The sequence below is a fragment of the Chrysochloris asiatica genome, unplaced genomic scaffold, assembly GCF_000296735.1.
Source record: "Chrysochloris asiatica unplaced genomic scaffold, ChrAsi1.0 scaffold00017, whole genome shotgun sequence".
NCBI lineage: Eukaryota > Metazoa > Chordata > Mammalia > Afrosoricida > Chrysochloridae > Chrysochloris > Chrysochloris asiatica.
In genome coordinates, this window is record NW_006408535.1 from 29,646,460 (window position 1) to 29,670,492 (window position 24,033).

General features: G+C 48.3%; 2 protein-coding genes and 1 pseudogene across 3 annotated transcripts; all 3 read right to left on the minus strand.

Moving 5' to 3' along the window:
* Positions 1–2,678: 2,678 nt before the first annotated feature.
* On the minus strand, positions 2,679–11,639 carry MMP14 (matrix metallopeptidase 14 (membrane-inserted)). 2 transcript variants are annotated; one of them, XM_006835454.1, is made up of 10 exons: positions 11,249–11,639; positions 7,010–7,158; positions 6,588–6,710; positions 5,955–6,262; positions 5,132–5,293; positions 4,661–4,821; positions 4,341–4,479; positions 4,061–4,211; positions 3,485–3,600; positions 2,679–3,121 (listed from the first exon to the last, which is right to left on the minus strand). In XM_006835454.1, the coding sequence occupies exons 1-10, from the start codon at positions 11,354–11,356 to the stop codon at positions 2,790–2,792; spliced, it is 1,749 nt and encodes a 582-aa protein (XP_006835517.1). In that variant the 5' UTR covers positions 11,357–11,639; the 3' UTR covers positions 2,679–2,789. The 2 variants fall into 2 exon arrangements, with proteins under 2 accessions (XP_006835517.1, XP_006835518.1); XM_006835455.1 differs by having other exon boundaries at positions 2,790–3,121; positions 4,661–4,817; positions 5,128–5,293; positions 11,249–11,356.
* A 4,281-nt stretch (positions 11,640–15,920) lies between these two features.
* Positions 15,921–21,210, minus strand: MRPL52 (mitochondrial ribosomal protein L52). Its single transcript, XM_006835456.1, has 4 exons — positions 21,156–21,210; positions 21,010–21,077; positions 16,438–16,502; positions 15,921–16,105 (listed from the first exon to the last, which is right to left on the minus strand). The coding sequence occupies exons 3-4, from the start codon at positions 16,480–16,482 to the stop codon at positions 15,953–15,955; spliced, it is 198 nt and encodes a 65-aa protein (XP_006835519.1). The 5' UTR covers positions 16,483–16,502; positions 21,010–21,077; positions 21,156–21,210; the 3' UTR covers positions 15,921–15,952.
* Positions 21,211–22,800: 1,590 nt separating this feature from the next.
* LOC102825303 lies at positions 22,801–23,199 on the minus strand (annotated as a pseudogene).
* Positions 23,200–24,033: the final 834 nt, after the last annotated feature.

The following is a 24,033-nucleotide window of genomic DNA, read 5'->3' on the forward strand; positions in this document are numbered from 1 at the left end:
TAGACTCCCCTGGCTTCCCCGTGTTGGCTTCTCAGGGTCCCACCTCCCGTTAGGGTGGTGGGTGTAGTGTCCAACTCCACTGAAACGCACAGGCCCTGCCAAAACATCTGTTGGCAGGGGAGGTGCAGGAAGCCAGGCATAGGGTCAGCGTTCCTGGCTGGCAGGAAGGTGGAGACCCCTTCTGCCAAAGCAATCATACCAAGCAGCCCTGATTAGCAGCTGGATAGACCAACTGGCATAGGTGGGGCTAGGACTTGGAGGGGCTGGCTACGGAGTCAGGGTTGGGCTGGGCTCAGGCAGGAAGGGGAGGGTGGGAGGGGGTGCGGTGAGGAAAAGAGGCTGCTCTTCTCCAGCTGAGCTGACTCAGCAACCAGGAGATTTGTCCCTCAGGCTGGTTTCGGAGGAAGCCCAGCCTGGGAACCCTGTCTGGGACAGCAGTTTCTAAGGAAAGAGGAAACAAAGTCTTGTTATTCTGCCCTTCCAACCTGACCATCCTGGCCCTCCTGGGCAGTTGGGTTCCTCTAGGCCTCCAGTTTCCTCAGAAAACTGGCTGTTCTTTGTGGCAAGGGCAAGTTCTTTCCTTTTCTTTGGCCTCACCTTCTGCTACCTTAGGTCCTGAGGGTGAAGTAGCCTGCCACTGGGAATGAGGTGGAATATGTACTCATGGGAATCCCCCTGTGGCAAGGGGAGACAAAAGGGAACTGAGGGTCTGTGGGCAGATCACAAGTCAGGATAATGTAATTTAGTAACATTTTCCCAAGTGGCTTCAGTCTGAATACTTCCTCTTGCATTGGCAGCTTTGGGTGTCAAAGGCAACCTTTTTCAACTATGTTGAGGGAACAGCAGCTAGGTTTTGCCCCCCACTTCCTGCCCTCAGTGGGGTATGCTATCTTCTCCACCTATGTCTACTCCTCACCCCCTAAATCCTTGAGTCCATGAATTCTTTTTGATTAATATATCCTTTTATGAAATATATCAATATATTTTTTTATGAGAAACATCAATCCCCCCCTTTCCAATCCTTTTACAACCACATCTCCGTCACCCTGCACAGAATGGCAGCCACACAGAGTGTGAAACACAGTTTATTCTTTGTGGAAAAGGTTGGACAAGGTCAAAAAACGTCCTTAGAGGGCACTGACCCAGACCCGCCCTGCAGGTTCCTGGGGTCGAATGCCTCTGTCCCCTCCCTCCCACCCCATGCCCCTTGTTAACAAAAAGGAACGATTTGAATGGAATTCATATATAATAATTATAATAAAAATATACATTAAACAAAACAAACAAACAAGACAGAAATTTAGCTGAACTGCCAGCACCGTTCACCCCATTTACCCTCCCTCCCCCGTGCCCTCCCCATGACATCCCTCTCCTCACTCTCTCCACAGGGTCTCTCACTCTCCCATGTCCCTGGTACCAAGACCACCTTCAGTGGCCGAAAGAGACTCCAAATAGGCAGGTTGGGTCCGGGGTGAGGAGGGCAGGCCACTGGTAAGTTAGGCTAGGAGAGTGAGGAACTACCTAACCAAGAGACACCCAGGTGTCTGCCCCCTCACTGAGGTTGGGGGGAATGCCCAGCCCCCATGCTAGGCCTTCAGGAACCTCCTTGGCTGCTTAGACTAGGTGGCCTCTCTCACTGAGGTTCCCGAGTCCCCAGTCCCTGTCATGTATGCCCTTCTCTGTTCTCTCAGGCTCCCACTCTTCCCCTCAATGTTATCTGGTTACTGAGGAAAGGGACTCAAGAAGGGCAAGCCTTCCCATTAGTACTCTAGCTCACCCATGACACCCCTGCTGGTCTGGCTGGCCTGGCTCCCAGCCATCTACTGCTGTGCCTCCTCATTTACTCTTTTGGTCCCATTCTGTTCTGACTGCTCTGCCCCTGGGTCCCAGCCCCAGCTGCCTGCATTTGAGTAAGTCTTTTTCTTGGCCTTTGTGTCCTCCAGGCTCACCCTCAGGGCTCCAGACCTACTGGTCTCTCCCCTTGACCCACCCACCTCAGTAGCTCCTCCAACCTGGAAATCCCCATCCAAAGCTAAAATTTGAGAGGGGTAAGGCTGCTGAGGGTTTTTCTAGCCCCAATTTAGTCCTTAAATGGCTCAGGCTCCTTTCTTGGAAGTTCTCTGGGATATGTGGGGGTAGAAGCAGATCTTTGTGGAGAGGAGCTGGGCTGCCTTAGCAATAAAGACCCTCTTCTGAGTTTTGCTTCCAAGGTGTTAGGGTGACTGAACAGTCCCCAACCCCTCACACTTCCTCAGGGTCTCCTCCACACAAGATTAAATTCCTTTTAGCCAGAAAGAATGGTGGGAGGATGCCAATTAGATACACATGGGGGCTTGTGGGGCTGTGGTGCCCAGAGCCTCCTGAGGTCAGAGTTCAGAGGTTAAAGGTAAGCCAGGGATGGAAAAGGAGCAGATGACCCCAATTTGACCTTTACCAGCGAGGTCTGAGGATCCTGCCTTTAAGCGCAGCGCCCCCAAGACATTCAATTGGGGCTGGACACACATCAAGCTACAAGGTTTCCTTGAGGGGCAGGGACTGAAAGGGTCTGTCCCCCTGCTTACCCCGCAGGCAGGGACCCTTCTAGGAACGAAGCAATGCCAGGGGTGAGGGTGGAGAGGCCAGTCAGGGGATAGAGAGAAGAAAGGGGCCAGGGGAAAGGGATTAGGGTACAGGAGAGTTGGGGAGAGGGAGCTTAGGACGGTGGGAGCAGCCCACCCACCACCACCTACTGCCACTGGCCATCAGAGGCAAAGTCCTCATGGTAGGAGTGGGCGGGCCAGCGGTGGGGGTCAGACCTTGTCCAGCAGGGAGCGCTGGCAGTAGAGCAGTCGCTTGGGGGTGCCATGGCGTCTGAAGAAGAAGACTGCGAGGCCCACAGCTAGTACCAGGAGCAGCAGCAGCACCGGCAGTACCACAGCGGCCGCACTCACTGCTCCACTGCCCTCCTCGTCCACCTCAATGATGATCACTTCTGTCTCCTCCTCAGTCCCCTCATCAGGCCGGCCCCCGGATGGGCACCCCATCCAGTCCCGCAGGGCTGACTTCGGATAACCTGGTTCCACCTTCAGCTTCTGGTTGTTGAATTTCCAGTATTTGTTCCCCTTGTAGAAGTAAGTGAAGACTGCAGGGGGTCAGCAAGAAGATGGCAAGGAAGATAATAGATGGGGTCAGGGTCCAGGAGCCCAAGAGAGAAGAGTAGAAGGAAAATCGGTCAATGTGAGCCACAGCCAAGTGAATTTCCTAAGCTCTCTGAGCATTGGTTTCTTCAGCTGTGAAACGAGGCTGGTTTGAGGAGTCAGGAGGTGTGAAGGGTGTCATGCATGGAAAGGACTGAAAGCAGTGCTTGGGACGTTGTTGTCAGGCCACCACTATTATTACCATCATTAGGATTTTTCACAGAATACTCTCTGTCTTCCCTCCCGATCTTCCTGAATGCCTCAGTCCTATTCCTCCCCTCATGGACACCTCCTCTTGTCCCTCTCACCTTCATCGCTGCCCATGAATGACCCTCTGGGTGATTCAGGGATTCCTTCCCAAACTTTGATATTTTTGGGGTACTCGCTCTCCACTGCCCTGAGCTCCTCATTGAAACGGTAGTACCTGGGGGAGAGGAGGGAGAGGGAAGTGGTTGGACACTAGGCATGTCCTCAGAGGATAGCAGGACCTGTGGACAGGGTGGGGGGCAGGGGTTGTGAGTAATGAGGGCCTGCAACTGAAAGAGGCAGAAGGTGGGGGTGGGAAGGAAGGAGGGAGCAGGCTGTCAGGAGCCACCAGAGCCCTTAATGACAGTGCCTAGCTGCTGGGGTGGAGGGACAGGGCTGGGGGCAGAAGGCATCAAATGACCAGGTCTGAAATGGTGACCCGGTCACATCCCACTCACTCAGCACTCATTGGAAGCTGCTTGTTGCTAGGCAACAGCATATTTCCCTTCTTCTTAGGGAAACATCTCAGAAGTGAAGTGAACCTTACTCTAAAACTGAGGGAATTTTGTGTGTTTTTTGTGGGGGGAGGATGGAATTCTGAGAAAGAGAGGTCTGGGGTTAAGGGCTTGATGTCTTACTTGTTTCCCCGGAAGAAGTAGGTCTTTCCATTGGGCATCCAGAAGAGAGCGGCGTCAATCTTGTCTGTAGGTAGTCCTCGGCCGAGCTCCTTAATGTGCTTGGGGTAGCCAGGTTCCAGGGAAGCCTCATCAAACACCCAATGCTTGTCTCCTAGGAGGACAGAGAAGGACAGATTCTGGGCTCAGTTTGGGCTCTAGGGTCTTTGGAAGAGTCACTTAGAGTCAGTTCTTTCAGGGAGGCTCTCAAAACTCCCAAAGACTGAGGGGGATGCCTGGTTACCTTTGAAGAAGACAAACTTGCCATCCTTCCTTTCATAGGCAGTGTTAATGGATGGAGGCAAGCCCCGCCAGAACTGGCCAATGGGCATTGGGTAACCATCCATCACTTGGTTGTTCCTCACGCGCCAAAACCAGAGCTCCTGGAAGGCAATCATAGCAAGAAAAAAAGAGTATATTATCTTCTGTAGCTCGGTCTCCAAAACTCCCTCACTGTCTTCATGCCTCAATTTTAGTTCAGTCCTCCTGTTCCTGTTTCCACCCAGCCTTCCTAAAACAGAGCAGTCTTTTCCACCAAACCAGCCCGCTTTTTCTTCTTCTCACCTTGAAGACAAACATCTCCCCTCGGAGCACAGCCACGGTGTCAAAGTTTCCATCACAGATGTTGGGCCCATAGGTGGGGTTTTTGGGTTTATCAGGGACAGAAGGCCGGGAGGTACTCCTGGGCTGAGAGGGTGTCTTGGTGGGGGCCCCCGACTCACTCCCTAGGGCAGAGAATATGAGGGACTTCAGACTTGGTAGCAGAGGAGGAGGGAAGAACAGGTAGATGGGCAGACAACACCCTTGGAAAAGTGTGGAGGGACCTTGGGAAGGCTGAGGCAATTCGTTGAAAGAAGATAGAAAAAGTGGGGTCAAAAGTGGAAGCTGAAGGAAGCAAGATCAGGTGGAGAGTGGGAGGATCCTATGCAGGCTAGGAGACAAGTATGGGGGAGAGAAAAACATGCCCAGTCCAAAGAGACAAGGTAGGTACAAAGAGCAGAGAGAAAGGAGCAGGTATGGGGGGAGATTACTTGCCATAAAGTTGCTGGATGCCCCGGCGGTCATCATCAGGCAGTACAAAGTTCTCTGTGTCCATCCACTGGTAAAAGGGGGCCATAATGGCTGAGGGGTCATTGGAATGCTCAAGGCCCAGGGCATGACCCAGCTCGTGCACAGCCACTAGGAAGATGTCATTTCCTGGAGAGGGTGGGGATGGTTATGATGACAACCTAGAACCCCTCCCTCAGGTTCCCTGTTTTCCCACCAGAGGCTTCACATCCAGGCGTGTCTGTCATGTTTCCAACTCAAGTGACCAAATCCAGAGGCCCAGCCTCATAGTTGACAATAAAGTACAAAGCCAGTCAGCAACTACCTCTGGGTGTAGGTGAGAGAGTATACTGAGGCAGGGTCTCAGGGTGGAAGTGTTACGGGATGCTATGGCACTGTAGGATAAACTGTAGGTTAAAACACTTGACTGCTAACTGCAAGGTCAGCAGTTCAAACCCACCAACTGCTCCTAGGAAACACTACTGGGTCACTACAAGTCAGAACCGATGGGATGGCACTTCACGAAAATAAAAAGGTCTTCTCTAGGTCTCAGTTTCTACCAGGAGCTAGCCATTCAGACATTTGCCTGGAAAAGTAGGTAATAAGTTAGCCTTGAAGTCTTTGTCTGGGAAGGCAGTTAAAGACAAGAGAACCAGATATAAGTAGCTTAAGATAGGATCCCCGCTTTGGTTAGAAGTCAGACTAGGAGACCTTTGTGGTTTCTTCTAGCCCTGAGATTTTGAGGTTGGAAGTTTTGGGAGGAGGGAGGAGAATTGCTCTGGAGTAAGAGTTCCAGAGTTACCTCACTCACCATTGAGATCCTCATTCCGGACAGTCCAGGGCTCAGCAGAGTCAAAGTGGGTGTCCCCTCCAATGTTGGGGCCAGGGAAGTAGGCATGGGCCAGGAAGCCGCCCTCGCCATCGAAGGGTGTGCTGTCACCATGGAAGCCCTCGGCAAAGAAGATCATGATGTCGGCCTGCTTCTCATGGCCCTCGCGGATGTAGGCATAGGGCACCTCACGGAAGCGCAGTGGTGTGGCACTCTCCCATACTCGGAATGCCTTGCGAATGGCCTCGAATGTGGCATACTCGCCCACCTTTGGGGTGTAATTCTGGATGCTGAGGTCCAGTCACGTGGGGAGAGGATGGGGTGTTAGGATAGCAAGGGGCAAAATTCCTCTTCCCTGTACTCGCCCAGGTCTGACTGAACTGCCCCGCCACCTTGCCTGACCCGACTTTTCTTGCTGTTTCCTGATGCCTCTGTCTCAAGAATTGAGGGCCTGGGGACACCCCCACCCCTACTGGCCACAACTCTTCCCCACTCCCAAGGGTGCTTTCCCAGAACAGACGTGAGGGGACAGGGAGTCTCTTTGCCCCTGGGGAAACACGGCTGATAAGGAAGGCTAACCAGACGTAAGAAAGGCCATTTGCCTGCTGGACTCACCAGAAAGTAATCTCATTATGTTGCCATTTGAGACCCTGGATGGCATAGCGCTTCCTTCGGACATTGGCCTTGATCTCAGCCCCAAATTTGTCTGGAACACCACAGCGGGGGCGTTTCATGGCCCTAGAGTGGGTTGAGGATTGGGGTTGGTACAGGGTATTAAGGAGAAAGGTCTTCAGGGGAGCGGGCAAACATTGAGGACCAGGGTCACTGTGGGGAGAGGTTCATTGGGTGTAGGGGTCGGGTTATTATGGGGAAAGGGCAAGGTTATGAGGCCAGAAAGCATATGAGAAGGTTAGTAACAGCATGTTGGGTGGGCTCTGGAGGACAGGAACCAGGCATTCAGGTAGCAACATCTCTGGTCCTCAGTGTGTGTGTCAGTGGGTGCTGGGGCAGGATCCTTGCCAAGGTCTAGCACTTACTTCATGGTGTCTGCATCGGCCTTGCCTGACACTCGCAATCCATAGAACCTCTGCATGGCAGCGATGGCAGCTGAGAGTGACTGAGGTGAGCGTTGTGTGTGAGTACGAAGGTCCCCAGGGGGCAGGTAGCCATATTGCTGCAGCCAGGCCTGTAGGAAAGGGGTCCGTCTTAGAACATTCCTACCCAGCCAATGGGGAGACTCACAGTACCTGACATGCACCCTCTGCTTGATGAGGAAAGACAGTGGGTTTCAAGCCTGGCAGGGGCCCGAGGGGACTCCCAGAATGGAGCTGAGCTCTGGCTGATGCTCCAGCATGGCTTGCCCCTGGGAGCTTGGGGAGCGGCAAGCTCTGCATTTTGACTGTAGCTCTCTTGAGGACAGGCACCCTAAGGTTGAAAAGATAGTTCTAGGCTGTCTCCTCAGCACTTTTCTCTTTTGTGCCAGTATTCTTGCAAATACAGTATTTCCCACCTGGGAAAGCACTGTGTCCTTGGTGGGGGGCAAGCGGGGAGGGACAGGCTCAAGGCTGAGGGGCTCCATTTTTGTGTGTGGCATGAGGCCTTTATGAGACAGGGTGTCCATGGCTCCAAGCCCCTCACAGTTGAGATCTTATAAGAAAGGAGGGGAGCTAGGGGTGAAGCTGGATGCTGACAGAGGAAATTGGAGCCTTCAGAGGTGGCAAAAGGTATAATTCAATCTGAGGCAGGATCCTGCCACTGTTTCCATTCAAGCAGCAACTGAATCTAAGGCTGATGGTCTGAAGGCCTCTTTGAGGTTCCTAGTAACTAGTGGGAGATGGTGGGGGTGAGGGAAGAGATAAGGCAGTGGAGGCTGGAATACTGTATTTTATTTCAGGTATGATGTGAATTGTTCATAATATAAGGGCTAGCATATTACCTTCAATTAAAGTTAGTTTTTTGATATTTGACTGGAAGGTACATATTGCAAAATCCTAGGAGCTCTGGTAGTGTAGTGGTTACGAATCGGGCTGCGAACCTTAAGGTCAGCAGTTCGAAACTACCAGCCGCTCCGCGGGAGAAAGATGAGGCTTTCTACTCCCGTAAAGATTTACACCCTTGGAAACCCTGTACAGGGTCGCTATGGGTCGGAACCGACTCGATGGCACTTCACAACAACAACAACATGAGGGAAAAAGCCAGCCTTTATTGTAAGAACAATTGAGTGCTTTCCTAAAGTCTTAAAAGTATTATGAGCCAGATGAAAATGAACATTTAGAATATGAGGCTATTTGACTTATCTGATGGGGAGACTCTACTCAGATGGCTCTGGTCCCTGCTCATGCTTTGCTTTCTGAAGGAGTCCAGAGAGGGGCTGCAAGTTACCTTTGGAAAGGAGCTTGAGGGGCAGAGAAGTATAGACTGCTGTTGGGTGCTGTAGCTCCCACTCTCTCTGCCTAAAGTCAGAAGCATGGATCTCCATGAGGCCCTGTACCTCCAGGTCCTGGGTATCTAAGCAGTGTTCTTGCACTGATGCTGGGGTGATTCAGGAGCAGCTGACCGGGGACATGAACCCACAGGGGCAGAAATTGCAACATGGTTCTGAGAAGTGATCCTCCAGGCTGATGAGAGTTAGGGCCCAAGATGTAAACAACCCAGCCATTTCCAAGCCAACAGACCTGGCCAGAACAGCCTTAGCTGCTAGGACAGCCCCTCCTCATCGGTAGAGGAGGGAGTAAAGTTTAACTTTTGGCATGCCACAGGGGAGCTCAAGCAGGGTGCTCCTAGTCCGGGCTGCTCTCCAGGAGCTGTGGACTTGCCCTGACCTGTGTTGTCTGATGCCACGGCCAGTTGCCCATGGGAGGCCTGCTGTGGCCTGTGCCCGAGCATGCAGGAAACTCCCTTTGTCCCTAACCTCACCTGTAGGGTAGGCACATTCTAGGCTTATGACCCCTGGTGAGATGGCAGCTGCTTCAGGCTTTGGGGAAGGAATGGAGTAACTTACTCCTCAAGCTGAAGGTTAGTAGGATTGGGGTCAGGTCCCCTCAATTCTCGTAGGGTAGGCAGGATGACAGAAGGGAGGGCAGCATACCCAGGAGGACATCTGGGCTAAATTTCTCTCCCTTATCCTACTCTGGATGAAACTTCTCCAGAAGAAGGTGGTGGTGGTGGTGTAGGCAAGTTTAAACATTCACACCCATAACCTCCACCTCACTTCTCCACAGAAAGAAAAGGAGGTTGGTTAGTCAAGAAAGGGACTTTCCTAGAGTCAAGAGAGCCACAAAGCCTGGAAGGTAAGTGCATCCTTCCCTCTTCTCCTCACAGGCTCAGGCTTTCTCCCTCCATCTCACAGGCGCACCCTCTGAGCAAAGCAGGAACCACAGAGAAGACTATGAAGTGGGAACCACAGAAGAGAGGACTCTGTGTCTACTGCTGAATTGGGGGAGGGCTGAGCACCAGACAGGCCAAGGGGAGGAGAGGATAGTTCTGGAACTAGTGTAGACTGTGGGGGCCTGGTGGGAGGGACCTGCTGCCTAAGGCCTAGGGCACCCCAGTTCTTTCTACAGATTGGTTTGGAGAGGGAAGAACTATTACGGGTCAAAGAACTCAGTCGGCTAGCTTTGTTTCGAGGAATGAAGGATACAAGAATTCTTCCAAGAGAAAGTCAAGGGAACCCCTTGCAGCTCTGGCCAAGGGGTCCTGGCAGGGTTGGGGGATCTCTGGCTCTACAGCAGGCCCTGGAGCTTAGCCTTTGGGTCTGCTCCTCCCTTCTTTTGCCTCCCACTCAGGAGCAAATAAATGGTGATTCTGGCCCTGGGGCTGCCCATGACCCACTTTAAACAGAGCCAGGGCTGCTGCCCCTCCCCTAGGGGGCTTGGCAGGACAGGGAAGGGAAGGCAGGCAGGGCGGGGGTAGGGGGTGGGGAATTGGCAGTGGGCAGCTACTAAATGCCCAGGCTTTCCTTTTGTTAGACGCTCTCCCTTACAGGCCTCAGATGAGGACGCCAGTCAGTCTCATTTATCCCATCCTCAGGGCAGATTTTCACCGTCCCAGGTCTGAATTCTCCACTATGGGTCCTCCACCCAACTAGGGGCACACTTTTCCGGGGATCCCCAGATTCCTCAATGGACAGCGAGAGAGAGCTTCTGTCTGGATAAGTTTCGTATGGGGGTGGGACGAGGGCAGAGGAAGCCAAGTCCAGATCCCCTCCCCCTTCGTGGGCCCTTCCCGGCCCCTCCCGACCGCACCCAGGCCCTCGCCCAGCAGAGTGGGTTGGGATGGTCCAAAATAAGAAACTGATTAAATCCGTCTCCCACCTTCACCCCAAAATAAAAGAGAGAGAGGAAAAACCTCCTCAGACAACTCCCACGCGGCTTCCTCCCCGGGCCCGTAGGGCCAGTGCAGGGGCAGGAGCGGGGGGTCGCCAGAGTAAGTCGAGAGATCAGCGAGCGCCCTGGGCCAGGCCCTCTCTCCACTCCCTGTGCGACATCCCCAGTGTCCCTGCAATTAACACAAAAATAATTAACAACAACAAAAAAGGGCCTAAGAGCTTCGACTGGGGGAGGAGGAGCTGGCCTGGGCGAGCCCCCAGCTCACAAGGAGAGCTTTGTGTACCGAAACGCGGTCAGGGAGTCAGCCCCCGACCCTCGACGCCAGGACTCCCCGCAGGGCACTGCGGGGTCCTGGGTGGGGACAGGGACCGCTCCTCGCTGCCCACTCTCGACCCCACCTGGTCAAGGAGGCGTGCGCGGGGATCCTGGGAAGCGGGAAGGGGCAGTAGAGGCGTAGGGGGCCGGGAGCCGCTCCTGCTTGACCGCCCCAAACCTTCCGGGCTGCCCAGGCGCCCGCGAAGGGTGAGCGGACAGGAGAGCGCTAGAGAACTGTAAAGTTGAAGAAACAACCAACTCGCACATGACAAGAAACCGGGATAGCGTAGGGCTTGAGCAGAGTCCAAATATTTATCTGGCTTCCAACCGGTTCCAGAGCTGAGCTCAGAGCCCGGGGGAATTGGGGGATGGGGTCTAGCTCAGCAGTGAAGTTCTTCCAAGGAAAGGAAGGTATGGGAAAGAAAGTATGGGATGGGGAGATGATAGAGGCGGTACAAGTTGGACCAACTTGGAAGTTCGGAGATGAATCGGGAAAGGAAAGAGTGATCTTGCAGACCCTGGCAGCCGAAATCCCTAGAGCTCTCCTCTCCGGATGGGGGAAATGCCCTGGAGGCACCCGGGCTAGTTCCCCGGCAGGCGCGACTCCGGGAAGGGCCGGAGAAGTTCACTTACTTCGGGGCTGAAGTTGCTGCTCTGGGCCGAGCCGAGCGAGGCGAGCGCGGTGGCGAGCGTGAGCAGAGGGAGCAGCAGCCTGCAAGTGGGTAGTGGGGTGAGAGACATGGTCTGCAGCCGTCGGGGCAGCTGAGCAGTGCGGGCTCCGCGGTGGGGCCCACGCCCTGGGGTCGCACCGCCTCTCCCTCGGGGCGCCTTTGTCTTCAGGAGGCACTGAAACTGGATTCCTAGAGCGCTGCTGGCTTGGAGACGGAGGGGATTGTTCTTGAAAGTGCCTGTTTGCTGTTCTCTTTTCCGCTTTTTTGATCTTTCTTCTGCTTAGTCGGCGAACTGGGTCGGGAGTCCTTTCCTAGTTCTCTCCTCAGGTCCCTCCCTTCTCCCACAGTCTCTCCCCCGCCTCCGCCCCAAATCCCTCCTTTCCTAGTGGGGACGTGGTTGTTTCTGCCTGAATCCAATTACAGCCCAGAGCTGGAGAAAAAAAAGAACTGCTCTAAACTGTGTTTCTGTGGTGCAGGCTGCCATCTGCAGGGGTTGAGGCCTTGGCCGGGAACTGGGACCCAGGTGACGGGATGTGGGAGACTTTCTCCTCCTAAGCATATTTTGGGTGACTGGATTCCTCTGGTTTTCAGCGTTTGTCTCACCTCAGGGTGGGAAGTTTCGGGTGTCTAAGCAGCTGGGACTAACAAGGAGCTCAGGGTCTGGTATGGGAAGGGGGGAAGAACTTCTCCCTGAGGCCTGTTTTGGGGAAAGAAGCCAGCTAAGTAACAATTGGGGGGTTGTATGCAGGTACCTGTGCCGCGGACCAAATTGGAACTTTTGTCCTTTATTCTTAACCACCACCTCCGTCCTTCCCTCCCCTGCCTAAAAAAGAAATAGCACTCAACTCTCCCACTTCAAACTCCACACTACCAACATCAAACCCAACAATCACATTGAATCTGGAGATCTGTCCAAGTAGAAAGACAAATGTGCTTCCTTTATTATTGTCATATGCAATCTGACTGCTCCTTAAATTAGGAAACTGGTTGGGGTGCAAGCCCATGGAATCTGGGGAAAAGCAAATTCAGTTTGGTGAAATTGATGGGAGAAAGTTACTGTGTGTTTGGACTTGGAGGTTCCTTTACCTCTACATTGGAAAAGGAGGCAATTAATTCCGTGAAGAGCAAAAAATGCTCCTTCTTCAGGGACTGACTAGACACTGAGAACAAAAGGTTGGAGGTATTCAGGGGAGGGGGAGGGTGACTAAAGTTGATGGTGGGAAAAGAAGACAGATAAGAGGCTGAGAACTAGACCTGGAAAAGCAGCACAAAGGAAGCAGGAAAAGTGTGGGAGACAGAAAACTTTTCATCAGCGAAATCTAAGATCCAAGAATTGTATTTGGTCAGCAAGAGGGGAAGGAGGGAGTGGAGGACAAAGGAAGGGAAAGAAAGCAAGAAAGGAATAAGGGGCTGAACAGAAATTAGGTCAGATGAGAAGGTCCAGATATCATGGGGATCCAGAAACTATCACACATTTGTGATAACAGAAAAGTGCAGAGTCTATGATCACCAAAATGAGACTCCCCTGGTCCTGGATAGCCAACACACAGGTCTGAGGACTGAGGGCTCCCTGGGGAGGGACAAATAGAATCATGGAGATTTCAGGACTCAACTCAAGCAGAACCTTGCACTAGACAAGTCTGATGCTTCCTTTGTCAGCCTTCCAGTGGGGATATCCTCCCGGGTCATGTATCTGAACACTTAAGGAAAATGGGTACCAATTTCTTGCCAGGAATTGTACCTCAGCGGAAAGACTTTTTCATCAAAATATTTATTATCTGAACTGTGTATGGGCTGCTGTTGTTGTTGAGTGCTGTTGAGTCAGTTCTGACCCATAGTGATCCTGTATAGGGTTTCCAAGGAGCAGATTGTGAGCTTGAACCACTGACTGTGTTATCAAACCGACTTTGTGTTATCAAACCAACTTTGCAGCCCAGCACATTAGCCCACAGCACCACACCAGGACTCCTGCATGGGCTGTTGTTAAGTGCTGTCAGGTTGGCTCCAACCCATAGAGACCTCATATAGGGTTTCCAAGAAGCAGCTGGTGAGCTTGAACCGCCAACCTTGCAGTTCAGAGGGCTTTGCAATCTGGCGCATTAATCCACAGTGCCACACCAGGACTCCATATGGGTTGTTAGAACAGGCTAGAAACAGGGCAACTGCTGTCTGCTTTTCATGTGCCCAAAGCAGTGCATACTCACACTTGGGACAATCCTATGGCTTAAAAAGTAGTGAAAATCCTTGAGATTCAGTTGAACTGGAATGTAGCCAGGGATGAGAACATTAATCTTAGTTTTTAAAAACATTTTATTGTGGTTTAGATAAAAGTTTAGAGAGCAAATCAGTTTTCCATTTAAAAATTTATAGTTTTGTGATTTTAGTTGCAGTCTCCACAATGTGTCAGCGCTTTCCCACTTTTACCTTGGATTCCCCATTTCCATTCATCCAAGCTTTCCCGCCCCTCTCTGCCTTATGAATTCTGCATTTGGACAAACGCTGCCCTTTTGATCTATAGAGCTGAATGTTCTGAGGAGTGTGTTCCTCATATTGTTCACCTTATAGGCCTGCCTATTGTTCACCTTATAGGCCTGCCTATTATAGTCTTGGTGTGGTGCTATGGGTTAATGCGCCAGACTGCAAAGCCGTTTGAACTGCAAGGTTGGTGGTTCAAGTTCACCAACTGCTCCCTAGAAATCCTGTACAGGGTCACTATACGTCGGAACTGACTCGACAGCACTTCACAACAACATTGTTTGATTGTAAGGTGGTCTCCAGCTCCAGGAGTGGGTTTAGTTCTAAGTCTGAAGGGTGTCTGTTGTGATTCCATCTAGTTCTTGTTTTAGGCTTAGGGAGGCTGTGGCCCTTTGCACTGTGTCCCTGAGTCTTTCATTTTCTTCACCCTTCTTTGCTCCAGATGGGAAGAGACCAATAGTTATAGCCTGTTCTTCCTGGTGTCCAAGCTCTTGATCTGAACACAGGTGGTGTGATAGTTAAGTTTTTGTGTCAACTTGACTGGGCCAAGATTCTAGGTGATTTAGCAATTAAGATTAAATTCCCCATGATGAGATCTAATACAATTACCTCCAAGGTGATATATGCTATAAGCATCCAATCAACATAAAGGAAATTTCCTTGGGGGTGTGGCCTGTAACACATTTTATCTTACAGATAACAGGAGAGACATGAGAGCAGAGAAAGAGGGACCCTACTACTACCAAGAAAGAAGAGCCAGGAGTGGAGCTGGGGTCTCTGCACTGTGAAGCTCCTAGATAAAGAGGAAGATTGACGTCAAGACACATGGAGAGCTCCAAGGAATGCTGGGTCTACAGAAACTGAGGAAAGAACCTTTCTCCAGGGCTGAAGAGAGAAAGCATTCCCTTAAAGTTGGTACTCTCCTAAACTGAAACTAAAGCTTATTAAAGTCATCCACCTGTGGTATTTCAGCACTACATAACTAAGACAGGTGGCAAACATAAAAGCTCCCTTTCGGCTGGGATAAGATGCCTAGAAAGCCAGAGACCCTGTATGGTGGTGGTGGTGGTGTGCCAGTGAGGCAATTTCAACTCATAGCAACCCTGCATAGGGTTCCCAAGGCTGTAAATCTTTACAGGACTATAAAGTCTCATCTTTCTTCCATGGAATGGCTGGTAGTTTCAAACTGCTGACTTTGAAGTTAGCAGCCTGACTCGTAATCTCTATACTACCAGAGCTCCTAGAGAACCTGTATACCAATGTTAATTGTAGTACTACTCCTGGTGTGGCGCTGTTGAATAAGCACTAGACAGCTAACCACAAGGTCAGTAGCTCAAATCCAACAGCAGCTCCTTGGAAACCCATCTACACAGGGTTGCTATGGGTTGGAACTGACTCAATAGCACATTAACAATAACTCACAATAGCCAAAAAATGGAAACAACCTTTATCAAGTGGATAAACAAAATGTAGTACATACAGTGGAATATTATTCAGCCATAAAGAGAAATGCAGTCAATACATTCTGCATCTTGGATGAAGCCTGAAAATATGCTGAGTGAAATAAAAGGACAAATATGATCCTAGTATAGTGGTTATGAATCGGGCTGCTAATCTCAAGGTTGGCAGTTCAAAACCACCAGCTGTTTCACGGGAGAAAGATGAGGCTTTCTGCTCCCATAAAGATTTGCAGCATTGGAAACTCTGTGCAGGGTCACTGAGTCAGAACCGACTCCACAGTACTTAACAACAGAGACCAAAACTTATTACTTGTCACCTGGGGTAGGAAAGAAGGGGAAAGGTGAAGTTTCTGTTTAGGTAGGGTTTCTATTAATGATACAGAATAATTTGGAAAAGGATAGTGGTAACATTGTTACCACAGGTACAACATGGTCCAACAGTGATAGACATATTACTGAATTATACACATAACACTGGTACAACATGATAGACATGTTACTGAATTGTACACGTAACACTGGTACATGATAGACATGTTACTGAATTATACACGCAACAACACTGGTACAACATGATAGATATGTTACTGAATTATACACGCAACAACACTGGTACAACATGATAGACTGTTGCATCAATATTTATTTTGTTATATATAATTTACCACAATTTTTAAAAAAAGAAAGAAGAAAGCCAACCAGTGGTGAGAGAATAGGGCAAGAATTGCTGTTCAATGACTTGAAAGTGGGCTCTGTAGTGAAGCCCCTTTGGGTTTAAGAGCATTTTCATGTTTCCTTTCTTCTTCCTGCAATTTCTGCAGCTGCTTGAGATGCCATGCCTGTAATCCAGCTTCCATTTCCTGTGACAGCAATACAACTCGTCTCTGCAACAGACAGGAAAACAGTGGATAACATCTGGAGCTTGAGCTCTGCACCATATATCCTTTCATACACAGATCAAAGTCAGAGGTTCAGGAAAATGACACTGCTGACTGGGGAAGGGGTGGAACCATGTCTTGGATCTGGAAGCAGAAGGAAGGTAGTAAAATGTGGGGCAGGATTATCTACTACTTATTTCTGATCTAGAGCTGTCCCACTCCATTCCTCCCTTCTCAGCACCTTTGTGTAACAGCTGACAAGCTCAAGACATTAAAATTAAAAATTTCCTTCTTTGATTATATACAGGTAGCCCTAGCTAGGTTTTCTAGTAACTCACTGCAAAGTTCTCCCTTTGGAGTTTTCTTCGAAGCTGGCCTTTCATTGCGGGAGCAGGACGACCATCTGCAGAGACAAACAAGAGAAAAGGCAGGTGTTAGAGATAGTGTGGTGCTGTGGGTTAATGCGCTATACTACAAAGTCAGTTTGAACTGCAAGGTTGGTGGTTCAAGCTCACCAGCTGCTCCTTGGAACCTATATATAGTGTCCTACTGGATGGCACAAGGAGCTCTGGTAGCGTAGTGGTTACGAATCTGGCTGCGAACTGCAAGGTCAGCAGTTTGAAACTACCAGCTGTTCCGCAGGAGATAAAGGAGGCTTTCTGCTCCTGTAAAGATTTACAGCCTCAGAAACCCTGTACAGGGTCGCTGTGAGTTGGAACCGACTCCATGGCACATAACCACCACAACCATTGGATGGCACTTAGTAACAACAGAGATGGCCTACAGCACCTTGTGCAAACACTGTCATAGTAATGAAGGAAGTATCAATTTCAATCAATCTCTAGCCTTTCTCTTCTGTTTCACACTACTTATTGTAGGTTAATTCTTTTAAAACATATCCCTTGTCTTCAAAGGCATGACAGCCCACCAAGAACTCCCAAGTATGTTCATACTATCTTATTAGAGAAATCAAAGTCCTCTGTAGCGCTACATCTCATTTTATCTTCAGAAATCCTCTACCCACACCATCTGATGAATGCTCTATGGCGATTCTTTGTGTTAAATTCCATCCCTCTCCATAAGGAAATGCCCTCTTTTCCTTTCCTTTTAGCCAAATCTTCATTTTTAGGCCCACCTCAAAGTCCTAATTTTCTTAGTAACATTTATTTGCAACCACTTCTGAAAGAAGTGCATATTCATCTATTTCTCTTGGGACATTTCTTGTAATACTGTTTTTAGTGCTATTTGGGTATCTCAAGCAGTTTTAGAAAGGAGCAGAGTACTGAAATATTTCATTAAAAATTTTTTAAAAACACACTTTCTCCCCAATTTTCCTTTTAATATGACATAAAGGCCCTTTTATTAAGACATAAACAGGACAAAGGCAAGACAAAGACAATCATCCGGATGAGGGAAATCATCAGAATGATGCCAAAATGGTATGCAATGAATTCATGGCCATGGGGCTAATTATAGATGTAGGATAAAATGCCCATGCTTTTGTTTTCCCAGCTAGACTTCAAGTACTTTAGGGGACTAGATCTCTCTTAGCAGTTCATTGTATAGTGTACGCACATGTTGTTAAGTTGGTTCCGACTCATAGTGACCCTGTACAGGATTACAAAGAGTGACTGGTGGACTTTAATGGTTGACCTTGTGGTTAGCAGTCCTGTGCTTATCCTATGGCACCATACCAAGATTCCAGTATAGGCACATAAGCACATAATAAATACTCTGCAACTGTCTGCTGACTTGCTGAAAAGATGTAGTATCTGACCTCAATTAATTTATATTGGAGATGTGGAAAAAGGATACTAACTTTCTATGAAGAAACCAATAGAGAAAGCTTTGCCTAAAAGTCTGAAGGCAGGACAGGTAAGAGATATTATTTATCAGGAAATGGAACCAATATTGCATACGGTAGGTTTATATTTTTTTGTTTTATTTGATTTTTATAAGAACCATTGTTGTTGTAAGTGCCATAGCAATCCTATATAGGGCTTCCGGCAGTTCTAGTGTGGTGCTGTGTGTGGGTTAATGCGCTGGACTGCAAAGTCGTTTGAACTGCAATGTCAATGGTTCAAGCTCACTGGCCACTCCTTAGAAACCCTACACAGGGTAGGTATGGGTTGGAATCAACTCAACAGCACTTAACATCAACAACATAGGGTTTGTCCAGCACATTAACCCACAGCACCACACCAGGATCCCATATGAAATAGGTATTCTTTTTTACAAATAAAAGGTCTGTATAAACTCCAGTATCTTTCTAATATTCTATGCTACTACAAAGAGATACTAACATGGGGACGAGTACCAGAGTTAAAGGCATACTGTTATACACACAACCCTGCAATAAGGGTACTCTATGGGGGCTCTGGTAGCGTAGTGGTTACGAATTGGGCTACTAATCTCACAGTCAGCAGTTCGAAACTACCAGCTGTTCCACGGGAGAAAGATGAGGCTTTCTAATCCCGTAAAGATTTATAGCCTTGGAAACCCTATATAGTGTCGCTATGAGATAGAACCAACTCCACGGCACATAACAACAATAGGTAGATACAGAGTCCTGGTGTGGCCCTATGGATTATGTACTGGACTGCAAGGTCAGTTTGAACCGCAGAGTTGTCAGTTCAAATCAAGCTCACCAGCTGCTCCTTGGAAATCCTACACAGGGTGGCTGAGTTGGAACTGACTTGAAAGCACTTAACAACAACAACATGGATAGATACAGGAGTCCTGGTGTGGCATAGTAGGAAAGCACTGGACTGCTAACCAGTTCCTCAGAAATCTTATATAGGGTCAGAGTTGAAATTGATTGACGACATTTGACAACAATGGGTAGATATATGTATAAACACAGGCTGAATGGGTGTGGGAGGGAGAAAGGGAGAATACCCACAAATATATATAGGTTTCACAGAAGATATCTGCATATGGATATTTACCTTTGCTGCAAATATATCCATGAATGTGGTAGAACGTACAGGGAGCAGTTATTACACTTTACCAAATACTTTCTAAGAATGAATCGCTGGGTCTGGAAAGTTAGGATCATAGTCTTAGGGGACATCAAGTTCAATCGGCATAACATAGTCCACAAAGAGAGTCCTGATGTGGCACTGTTGGATAAGCACTAGAATGCTAACCACAAACAAGGTAGACAGTTCAAAGCCACTAGCCACTTTTCAGAAACCCTCTACAGAGCAGGTAAGAGTCAGAACGGACTCAACAGCACTTAGAAACAACAATCCACAAAGACCATGTTTTACAGCCCACTTTGGTGAGTAGCTGCTGTTATTGTTAAGTGCTGTCAAGTCAGTTTCGACTCATAGTGACCCTGTATAGGGTTTCCATGGTGCGGCTCGTGAGCTTGAACTGCCGACCTTGAGGTTCAAACTGACCTTGCAGTCCAGAGCATTAACCCACAACGCCGCACCACGTGAGTAGTTACTGGGGTCTAAAAAGCTCATGTGTGGCTATCTGAGGTCTCTCCTTGTCTGGAGGAAAGGGGAGTAATGAAAATCAAAGACACAGGGAAACAATCAGTCCAGTGGACTAATGGACCATGTGAATATCAGTGTCTACAACTCTTAAGATTGGAAGAACTAGATGGAGTCCAGCTAATACTCTGCTCCAAAAGGAATTCACATTAGAAGGTCCTGGAAAGACTGGTAGAAAAGTGTGTAACAAAACTCATTCATGAAAAAGCTCAGGCTTACTGGTCAGCTAGAGACTTGTGGAACATCTGAAACTCTGGCCCTTAGTCACCCTCAGGTCTGAAGATGAGCTTACTCCGATGGCTCAATTTTGAGCCAAACAATAGATAGGTCAGCTCAAGGACAAAGCTCAGAAGGGTCAGAAAGAAGGAATGGACTCAAAATGTCCCTGTATGTGGAGTCCTGGTGTGGTGCTGTAGGATAAGCACTGACCTTGCAGCTTAAACCAACCGTGTGATCCAGTGCTTAACCTACAGCGTCACACCGGGGCTCCTTGCAGCAACTTGGCTGGCTTAAATTGTGTTCTGCTGACTTTTTGCGACAAGGAGTATTTATATTAGTTTTAACAATGCTTGCAGTCTAGTGCTTATCCTGCAGTACTGGTGTGATGCTGGAGGATAAGCAATGGATCTCAAGGCCAGTTTGAACCTTAAGGTAAGTGGTTCAAATCTACCAGCTGCTCTTCGGAAACCCTATATAAAGTCGCTATGAGTTGTAACCAACTCGATGGCACTTAACAACAAAAAAGTCCTACATGGATTGTCAGGAATAGCTTCAACTTTTCTAAGGTCCCTTCTAAGGCCAATATCTCTATTCGTTTCCTTCCTCTTCTTATTTTTTAAGTAAAGGGAAAAAGACTTTTCCGAAAGAAGCCTGCCATCCCCATCCTTAATCTTCACCTTTCTACTTCTCTTAGATGCTTATTTGGGCACTTTCAAAAGAGCTCTCTTTGCATTTGGAACCACACTTTCAGCAATGTACTCAGTGCTTCCTAATTTAAAAACAAACAAAAAACCCAAGTCCCCTTTTGAGAAGCGTAAAAGTCTTGTCCCCTCTCCACCCCGGGGGTCTCCATCTTCTATGTATCCTCACAAGCCGAGAAGAGCTGACCCTGTCTAGCTTTACTTTCCATGTTGTTGCTGTGCTCAGTGCTGTGGACTCCGTTCTGGCTCACAGAGGCCCTGTAGAGAGTTTCCAAAGAGCAGCTTGTGGGTTTGAACCGCTGACCTTATGGTTACTAGTCCAGGTCTGCTCCTATAGCTTTTACACTCAAACTCCGTTTTCCAAATATAAAGTTAAATTCCTTTTCCACTCAGACCTCTCCACCTCGATACTCCGAGGCCCTCCCGGCCCAGGGGGCGTTTCCTCCGGGTAAAAATCTTGGAAATAGAGGATTAGTTTTGCGCTCACCCGCGTAAGACCAGTCTGGGAGCTCTGTAAGGGGCCCGTAGCCGGCGGGGTTGGCAGCTAGACCTTGCCTGTGGGGAAAAAAACGGTCGGGTGAGGACACGACTCGGCTCCTGACCCCCCAGCTGTCTTACCTCCCAACAACTCACTTGAGCCTCCACTGGCCGCCTGCCCGAGCCGCCGCGCTGCAATGTAGCCTCCGGACACCTGCTGAGAAACGGGGCAGAGGTAAGCGATAGCCGCACAACCAGGCTGAGGGCGATCCCCGGGCCCGCGACCCGCTGGTTTCTAAGCCCACCAGCCCTCGATCACTCACGTAGGAGGAGAGTTTTCAAAACCGCCATGCTCAGGCGGTGCGGCCGGAAGTGGGCGTGGCCTCCGAAGCCTTGCGCGACGTTGCGGAGGGCGATGGAAGCCGCCATCTTGGGTATGGTTTTCAAGTTTTGGGCCCCGCCATCTTGGGTCATTGTACGGAAGCGAGGGCGAAACTGCGTTTTACTGAGGCATTGCTTCAAGGAAGTTGTGTCCTCCTAGACCTAGATGTGAAAGAGCTATTCTCGCGTCCTCTACTCCTTGGGGATTTATAATGTCTCTCAGAGGAGTAATAGTCACATTATCTCATTCTGCAGGGTCCGGTAACACTGTTGGTGGTGGTGGTTATGTGCCGTGGAGTCGGAACCGACTCATAGCGACCCTGTAGAGGGTTTCCGAGGCTGTGAATCTTTATGAGAGCAGAGTGCCACATCTTTCTTCCGCGGAACAGCTGGTAGTTTCAAACTGCTGAACGTTCGCAGCCCAGTTCATAACCACTACGATACCAGGGCTCCTTGGTAACACATATTTTTCCAAGATTAAGAGAAATGGTCAAATCTAGAGTGAATCAGAAAATTTGGGTTTAAATTCTCATTTAAGTCTACGTGACAAATGCTGTATTAGGCGCAGGAGATTGTATGAAGGGCAAAAAACAGACATCATCTGATAAAAGTTTGCAGTCTAGAGAGAGAAAATAATAATTAAATGACTACACGCATTGTTGTAACCTGACAGCTAAGATGAGTGATGGGAAGTAGAAACTTATATAGTGCCTGTAAGCATATAATAGGGACTTGATTCAGGATTGTTAGGTGCCTTTGTGTTGGGTCCTACTCTGGGAACCTATGCACAAAAGAATGAAAATCGTTAACACTTGAGCCCATTGCTGTTGCCACGGTGCTAATTAATTTCATTGGAGGGTCTTCTTCTTTTACACTGACCCACCACTTTACAAAGTTTGATGTCCTTCTCCAGGGACTGGCCTCTCCTAATAACATGTACAAAGTATGAGAGACAAAGTGTCTTCATCCTGACTTCTAAGGGGCGTTCTGGCTATGCTTCCAACACAGATCTGTTCTTCTGGCAGCCCACAGAACTTTCAGTATTCTTCTCCAACACCCTAACTCAAATGCATCAATTCTTCTATGGTCTTCCTTATTCACTGACCAACTTTTATGTTCTATGTGACAACTGAAAAGACCATGACTTAAGTCAGGCGTACCTTAGTCTTCAAACTGATATATGTGCTCTTGAACACTTTAAAGAGGTCTTTTGCGGAAGATTTGCCTAAGCCAATATTTCTTGAGTGCTACTTGTATGAGTTTTGATTCAAGCAAATAAAGTCTTTGAAAACTTCAGTCTTTCTTTATTTATCATGATGTTATTTATTGGTCCAATTGTGAGGATTTTATTATTATTATTTTAAAGATTTTATGGTTTATTAATCGTTGGTGAAAAATCCACATAGGCATCTCAGAATCTTTATTCCTTCTTTTTGCCGGCACTGACATTGGCCTTTGCAGTCCCCCTGACTTTCTTCATTCAGTTTTTGAGTTCCTTGTGCTGTTTTCTTGAGATTTTCTTCTTCTCATACAGTCCATGTCTTGAAAGTCTGTGTCTGGGTTCATTTTTCTTTGCATAATCCAAGGAATCGTAAATCATGCCGAAACTAGTAGTCTTGCCACCATCAAAATGGGTTCTGAACCCAAATACAGAGATGACATCTGGTGTTGTCTTACACATTTTGGCAAGTTTTTCCCAAATTTCTGTCTTAGGTACTGTTGCCTTCCCGGGGTGAAGGACATCAATAACCATTTGTTTCCGCTGTAGTAGTCTGTTGGTCATGAATTTCCTTGTCCGGATAGTTACTGTGCCATTCATGATGGCGCAGACACTCAGGCAGCTGGGGAGGCATTTTATTATTTTTTTAAATACTGAGGTGCAATCCATTCTGAAGCCTGTAGTCTTTAATCTTCATCAGTATGTATTTTAAGTCCTCTTCCCTTTCAGCAAGCAAGGTTGTGTCATCTGCATATCACAGGTTATTAATGAGTCTTCCTCAATCCTGATGCTATGCTCTTTTCCATATAATCTATCTTCTTGGATTATTTGCTCAGTACAGATTGCAGAAGTAGGGTAAAAGAAAAGACAGTCAGGAAACACCTCATGATGTGGATGAACTTGGAGGACATTATGCTGAGTGAAATTAGTCAGTCACAAAAGGACAAATATTGTATGAGACGATTATTGTAAAAACTTAAGAAAAGTTTTCATACTTAACCCCCCCAAAAAAACAAAACAGTCTTTTATGGTTATTAGGGGTTGGAGGAAAGGAAGAGCAACTCACTGGCTAGATGGTAGACACATGTTAGCTTGGGTGATGGGAGGACAATATATAAGAATGGGGAAGGCAATATACAAGAAGAGGGAGGGTGGCAGAAGAAAAATGAAGATAGGGGAAGACACTGAGAGGTATGCATGGGCTAATGGGGATAGAGGTAAATAGTGATACATACGTAACCTTGGAACAACAGTGTTCTGTGCATAGATACATGGACTGAGACATAGGCTGAATGGGTAAGGGAGGCAGAGTGGTATATATATATATATATATATATATATATATATATATATATCCCCGACAGATATATAAGAGTTCGGAAGAGGATATTTGTACATGAGTATTTACTTTTCATGTAAATACCACTATGGATG

Bases quoted from the DNA above. Each gene is read 5' to 3' on its own strand.
- MRPL52 (XM_006835456.1), bottom strand. From the start codon at position 16,482: ATGAAAGGCCAGCTTCGAAGAAAACTCCAAAGGGAGAACTTTGCA. The intron at 16,106-16,437 runs GTGAGTTACTAG...TGTCTGTTGCAG, and splicing joins TCCAAAGGGAGAACTTTGCA to AGACGAGTTGTATTGCTGTC.
- MMP14 (XM_006835454.1), bottom strand. From the start codon at position 11,356: ATGTCTCTCACCCCACTACCCACTTGCAGGCTGCTGCTCCCTCTGCTC. The intron at 6,263-6,587 runs GTGAGTCCAGCA...ACTGGACCTCAG, and splicing joins CATAATGAGATTACTTTCTG to CATCCAGAATTACACCCCAA. The intron at 5,294-5,954 runs GTGAGTGAGGTA...CACCCTCTCCAG, and splicing joins CCGGAATGAGGATCTCAATG to GAAATGACATCTTCCTAGTG.